Source organism: Zingiber officinale, chromosome 4B, assembly GCF_018446385.1.
Source record: "Zingiber officinale cultivar Zhangliang chromosome 4B, Zo_v1.1, whole genome shotgun sequence".
NCBI classification, from domain to species: Eukaryota; Viridiplantae; Streptophyta; class Magnoliopsida; order Zingiberales; family Zingiberaceae; genus Zingiber; species Zingiber officinale.
In genome coordinates this window covers 110,563,826-110,571,052 of record NC_055993.1, presented here as the reverse complement: position 1 = coordinate 110,571,052, position 7,227 = coordinate 110,563,826, and the positions used below count along the sequence as shown (strand labels likewise).

General features: G+C 31.9%; 1 protein-coding gene across 1 annotated transcript; it reads left to right on the top strand.

Annotated features, from left to right (window-relative positions):
- Positions 1-1,658: 1,658 nt before the first annotated feature.
- LOC121978533 (zingipain-2-like) lies at positions 1,659-3,612 on the top strand. The gene is made up of 4 exons (XM_042530867.1): positions 1,659-2,150; positions 2,549-2,781; positions 2,883-3,023; positions 3,364-3,612. The coding sequence occupies exons 1-4, from the start codon at positions 1,667-1,669 to the stop codon at positions 3,610-3,612; spliced, it is 1,107 nt and encodes a 368-aa protein (XP_042386801.1). The 5' UTR covers positions 1,659-1,666.
- Positions 3,613-7,227: the final 3,615 nt, after the last annotated feature.

Below are 7,227 nucleotides of genomic sequence, written 5' to 3'. Positions count from 1 at the left end.
ATCTTCTCTCTTAGAGCAATATATATCCTCATATATATATATATATATATATATATATATAATCTTTAATTAATACTAGTGATCGTGCACACACGTCGCGTGTGTAATATAATACATTGAAATCACATTGACTGCACACACGTCGCGTGTGTAATATAATACATTGAAATCACATTGACCCTTTATAATGAAATTATATTAATTAAAGTATTTTAGCATTTAAATACTAAAGTAGAATCATTAGGGTAAAGTACCTGACTTTTGAAAATCTGAATTATTTGGGTCTTTAAAAATCCGTATTGTTTGGATTTTCGAGTGTCACCCTTATGGATTCCCTATGAAAAAATTAATTTAATTTAATATTATATTTATCTTAGTAAAAAAAAACTAAGAAAAGTATATTTTTTTAACATTATCGGCCTAAAATATTTATAGAAGCTTTTTTGATCATAGTGTTGTCAATTCTAAGATGTGGGACTAAAGAGAACTATATTTTTTTATATAAAACAATCAGAGAAAATTAATGATGAAAAAAATTTATAATAATATATCGCAGCTGAGTCTCGAACTCTAGATCACTGATTGTTTCGCTTGTGGAATTACTAATAAACCTTGAAATTATTTTTAGTGTGAATAGAAAAAATGATATTAACGTAAATTCATTTTAGGCTTCACCAAAATTAGTTAGTAAAGGAGGAAGATTTTTAATAAAATAGTAAGATTTTGACAGGTGCGTATAAGTAATAATGATAAAAAAAAAATGCATATATAACGATGAAATAAACACCTATAACGACGGTGCCAATTGTTAACCTTCGTTCTTGTCATTGACAACGGTACATATAACTGTCGTTGTTGTCATTGACAACGGTACCTATGACCGTCATTTTTACCATTAACGATAATATTTTAATCCATCATTACTATCACTAACGACGGAAGTACATACCATTATTAAGAGCCATTAACGATAATATTTTATTTCTCGTCGTTAATCAATTTCTGACGGATACTTTTAGCCATAACTTCTATAATATTTAATTTCATCATTAATAAATTTTAACTATGAGAATTGCCTCTTGACAAAAAAATCCCATCGTCAAGGGTTTTTTTATTAGTGTTCATTTAACAATTTTTATTTTAAAAAAATCATTTAATTATTCATTCATTAAATGTGGGATAGTTTTTTAAATTTCCCCCCATTAATAAATAAAATGCGCTTTTAAATATTTTGATAAAATATATATTATTAATAAATAAAATAAATAAATAAATAATATATCTTCCAATTGTCAGTATCCTCTGTTCCATATGAAGAGAGGTTTTCCATCGCCAAAGAGAGCATCAAGCTGCTCTCTCTTCTATATAAGGTGAAAATGAATAAAATACAACATCAATTGCCTTTTATTCAAGAAAGCGAATCCCTTCCTTCCTAATCAACCATTCTAATTAAACTCTTAATAATTATTTAATTTGTTAATTATATCATAAATAAATAAAAAATATATTTTATTAATAAATAAATAAATAAATAAATAGATTTTTTTCCAGAAAATAAAGTTCTAAGGCGGCAACCTTCCACAGTGCTCACAATCTCCTCTTGTATATAAAGGAGGCCTTTCCATGGCCAAACAGAGCATCAAGCTTCTCTCTTCTCATTCTGCTCATGGCTTCCCCCTTCGCCATTGCCCTCTTCCTCCTCTTTTCCTCCGTCTTCGCTGTCGTCTCCTCCGTTCCTTGTCAGGACGTCCTGACCCTCTCCAAGCAAGGCGGGGCCGTCCCCGTTCGCAGCGACGAGGAGGTGAGAATGCTCTACCTGGAGTGGAGGGCTAAGAATCACCCCGCCGAAAAGTACCTAGATCTGAACGAATACCGGCTCGAGGTCTTCAAGGAGAACCTTCAGTTCGTGGACGAGCACAATGCAGCGGCCGACCGCGGGGAGCAATCCTTTCGCCTCGGGATGAACCGGTTCGCTGACCTCACCAACGAGGAGTACAGGGCTAGGTTCCTCGGGAACTTCTCCCAGATGAGATCCACCTCCAGAAAGATCAGCAGCAGGTACCTGCTGAGAGAAGGGGACAATCTGCTCGATTCTATAGATTGGAGGGAGAACGGCGCCGTCGTCCAAGTAAAGAATCAGGCTGATTGTGGTCAGTGATAGTTCCACCTCTTCTTTAGCCCCCATTTTGTGCATGCGAATTTTGTTAGATTTATAAATTCATCTACTGCTAGCTAGTATCGAAATCTAAAAATCCATATCAATGAACTCACCTAACCGAATGAAGAATTTTCACTTGCTACAAGTAGTGTTAATTAAAAATAAGTAAATGATAGGATTGAAAACAACGAGCCAAACCAGATTAGTGTTCAAGCTTGTTTGCTACAAGTAGTGTTCAAGCTTGTTTATCTATTTGATCTTGATCATATTAAATGAATATAAACAAACTCTCATCAATTTTGCTCACAAGTGCATGATGAGATGTAAAGTACTACTTTGTTTCAATGATCTCAACAGGTATGCTAATTATACCCTCGATGGTATTTGTAGGAAGTTGTTGGGCATTCTCTGCAGTTGCTGCCATCGAAGGTATCAACCAAATCGTCACCGGTAATCTGATTTCACTGTCGGAACAAGAATTAGTGGACTGTGATGCCGGCAACCATGCCTGCAATGGTGGACTCATGGACGCTGCATTCAGGTTCATCATCAACAATGGTGGCATCAACAGCGAGGAGAACTACCCATACATAGGCCAAAAGGGGACTTGCAATACCAACAAGGTAATCTATTGATTAACCATTTGCAACCAGAGATACTTTATGTTTAGATTGTCGATGGCTTTATAAATTTTGTTTGGCGCTTGCCTTTCTCATGCATGCAGAGAAATGTCCATATTGCATCAATCGATTGGTATGAAAATGTTCCTCGCAACAACGAGAAGTCTCTCCAAAAAGCCGTGGCAAACCAACCAGTTAGTGTTGCTATCGAGTCTGCTGGAAGAGCTTTCCAACTTTATCATTCGGTAAGATTCATCCGGATGATTAACTTTTGGTAATTGCATCGGTCTGAATCATCCAATCTAGTGTTTTCCTCACAAAAGCTTGTTTGTGTATCTCATCATCCTTAATGAGTATTTCCACATATTCGTTCATTTGTGAATCTTTAGGTGGCCCGATTGAATTGGTTTTATAGAACACATCTCTTGCAAACCACTTTGATGTTTTTTATATCATTGCCAAAGGCAATAGTTTTACTAAGCGGTGAAGTGTTTTCCTCCTAAACTTTAGTTTGTTGTATTATGAGTGCTCCAAACAATTAGTTTCTCTGCCTATCTGCTTTCATAATTAATATAATTTTTACAGGGAATATTCACTGGAACCTGTGGAACTGCACTAGATCATGGTGTTACCATAGTAGGTTATGGTACTGAAAATGGCAAAGACTACTGGATCGTAAAAAATTCATGGGGTGAGAACTGGGGAGAATTTGGCTACATACGAATGGAACGGAACATTGCAGACTCTGCTGGCAAATGTGGTATTGCAACATATGCTACTTACCCAATAAAATTAAAAAGGACTAATCTGTTCAACTCTGCTTTCGTAATATAAACCGTGACTCGCTATGATATGTATTATCGAATGAGAACTTGTATGTCTATTCTGTGAGCTCCGAGATCATGTACTAGCTAGATCTTGGATATATTTGGTTGAATGATAATAATATTACATCCATTGTGATGTAATTATTTGTGTGAATTGAATGTCTCATTAATCAAGTATCAACTTCGCGTTATGTGGCAACCATTGTTCCTCGGCCATACAATGCACTTTTGTTCCTTTGATGATTTGTTCGACACATCATAATGTAAGGTAAGCTATTCATATGCTCCTTGTAATGTAAAAGGAAAAAAAAGAAAACCCATCCTTTTGGTATGCAATATTAGTAATCCATTCTAACTTACACATCATTTTAATTATAACAAACTAATTTGTAATATAAACTTGCTAGAAAAATTCCATAAGATATAATATCACAAAAAAAAAAAACAAAAGAGTAGCAGACAAGCATTGAAGATTAAATTACCTTGCAGTGCTCCACGTAAAACCCTATGTACAATATTACGATTAGAATAGTATATATAAATATTGATTTTGAAAAATATATGTGATTTAAATTAGATTTGAAGTTTAAAAATATAAATAATTTTGGTTCATGCTCGGTTCGAAATAAATTTTCAAACTCGAGTTTGGTTTAAATTGTTCGAACCGAACTATAGCTTGAAATGATTTAAATTCTAGTTCGGTTTGAGTTATTTGGACCTTATTTTAATAATATTTAAATTAAAATTATGTAAAAATAACATAATTCATGAGTTTGGCTTATTGGATTCGGTTCTTAGATGTAGACTTTGTATGTATAAAATCTATAGTCCCGCATCTATTATTATCTATATGCTGATAATAGATATTCACTATATATAGATGGACGTATAATAGATGTCTACTATATATAGAGTTGATCCCCAAGAGTTTAGAGAATTATCTTGATATAGTTTCTGGTTCCCCATTGAGCTTTTCAGCGTCGTCATCCCCTAAGTCTCTTGGAAGATCCACCCTGTTTGCTTCCATATCTTCTTCATCAGGATTTTCGAGATGACGCTAGATGACAAAGACATGACTCTTCAATCAGGTTCTTTGTCATTATGATTATATATTTACTTTCTTATATCATGTTCTTGAGGAAACTAGATCTTTTTGTTCTTGTATTTCCTATATATGAGTTCTTTGTGTTTTAGAATTCATACGACTTAGGTTTTACAATAAGTATCAATTGGTATCAGAGCCACAAGTTTGTTTCATTGTTTTCATTGGCAATAAAATTTAAGTTTTTTTGTCAATTTATCGTTTGTATGATAGATCAAGTTTTTCTAGTTAATATAAATTTTTGATCATCGAAAATCATATAAGAAAAAACTAGGATAGACTTAATTTTTGAGTTTTTTGTGTTTCTGCAAAGAATATGTAGAATGAAGAAAATCATCACTGTTTAATCTAATTTTAGGTAAAATTATGATGGTTCAACCGATCAAACAATCGATTATCGAGTCTAAAATTTTGAACAGAAACGAGATTTAATTGGAATCGATTAACTAATCGATTGGTACCTTTAATCGATTAGGATTTTAAAGTCCAATCGATTAACAGCCTTAAACTCACGGCTATGTTAATTTTAATCAAGTTTATTTTTAATTGAAACAGTATTTTATAATTTTTCGATTAAAGTTATTGTCATGTGACCAAAAGGCTACGGGTTCGAATCCTGAAAATAATCTCTTGTAAAAAATATGATAAGACTGCGTATAATGGATCTTTCCTCGGGACCTCGCATGACGGGAGTTTTGTACATTTTTTTTTAGTTTATTTTTAATCGTTTGAGATTAATTTTTATTCGGTTATTTCTTTGAATAAAAAAAAAAGTGAAATAATATGTTTTCTATAACAATATACTACTGTGTTCATTAAAAAAAACATTTCGTAAATACTGTTTCAATTGAAACACTAATTTATAATTTTTTTAATGAATGTATATCTATAGTATTTTAACGTCAACAGCATAAGGAAAACAAACTGTTTCAAAAAATATTGCATTAAATAAATTTTTTAATGCATGAATAATTAAGGGTTTAAATCGTATTAAATAATACTATTTAACTATAGAATGTAAAAATAATTTTAGCTGTCTTTATGGTCTTTATGGTTATGATGGCACGATAGGATATTCAGGTTATCATTCAGGTACCCGGGACTCGATCCCTAGTTATGACGTATTTGTAGTCAATGAAGCTAATTGGGATTATCATTTTTTTTAAAAGGAGTTTTAGATTTTAAAGGAGGGTTCTATATATGGTCATGTAGTCGCATCCAGTAGAATGTCAATCGATTGTGATAATCAATTGGATAAATACAATCGATTGTCATATGTGATCAATCGATTGATAAGTCTAATTTGGATAATTAAGTTCCTAGAGTTTTCTTGTGTCTATCAACACAACGTGCTATTAAGTTGAACTAATGTATTGCTCCAAAGGAAGACATCTTAGATAGGTTTAGTGTATTTTGTATTGGTAGACGTATATCTATGCTAAAAGGAATCGATCCAAAGGAAGGTTACTTTATACAGATATATTAGCAAGGTAGCTTACAACTATGAAACAAAATATTATTTTGTTCAGATCATGCACAAAATATATCGGCCCAAAGGAAGACATATTATGTTGCTGATTAAGGTTGTTGTGAGTTATGAACCAAAATATAACTCATATAAAGTATCATATTATGCTCACAATGGGTCGACTTAAATGAATACATATTGTGTGACTAATTAAAATTTGAGTTATATTAGAGAATATAACAAATAGTGTGTCAGCCCAAAGGAAGACATATTATATTGTACTTGGTATCTCATTTATATGTATTTAAAATTTTATTTTATTTGCATAATTTTATATTACTTATTTATTCTTGATTTTAATTAAACCATGAGTTTAAATAAAATTTTCTCTTTAAATTTCAATGTAATTTATAATTGCTAATATTAATAACATCCCAATATTAACTAGTATTAATAACATCCTAACATTAACTAATTCGAATTTCAGTTCAATCAACTACGATTCTTCACCCTTAAGAGTTATTAAATCAATATAAGGCCAGAGATCAGCTAGCGATTGGCTTCACGTACTTCTTTATTTTGTTGTACTTTGTACTTACGTGCTTACTCTTTGTTTTTTACCTGACTTCAGAATTCACAGACTTAAGATGATTTCGAGGTTTTGACAATATTATAGTATGATCTTTCTCAAAGGTGCTTAGTGATAATATTAGAAATTGTTTTAATTAGGGTCCATTTTTTTTATTCTATATGAATTGCTACTTTATGCATTGGTGTGGTTATGTATTATTTTCATTTATCGATATGATGTTAAATTTAATATCCCTTAAGATGAGCTCATATGTGATTTAAAAAATTTGTGATATTGAAACTCGTTAAATGATCTAACTTCAGGTTTTTGGCTTTTGGGTTATTAGATGTGTGCTTAATATGTAGAATCTTTTAGCCTAATCCATTATTTTCTATGGACTGATAACGGATTGAATTCCTATAAAAAAGGGAAGTACCCAAGGGTTTAGGAAAAAATCTTGATAAAACTTTTGATTCCCCAT

What these genes read in the sequence shown, in the direction of transcription:
- LOC121978533 (XM_042530867.1), top strand. Translation starts at nt 1,667, where the DNA reads ATGGCTTCCCCCTTCGCCATTGCCCTCTTCCTCCTCTTTTCCTCCGTC. An exon ending in GGACTTGCAATACCAACAAG is followed by an intron (nt 2,782 to 2,882) that starts GTAATCTATTGA and finishes TCATGCATGCAG; the next exon opens with AGAAATGTCCATATTGCATC. An exon ending in CTTTCCAACTTTATCATTCG is followed by an intron (nt 3,024 to 3,363) that starts GTAAGATTCATC and finishes TAATTTTTACAG; the next exon opens with GGAATATTCACTGGAACCTG.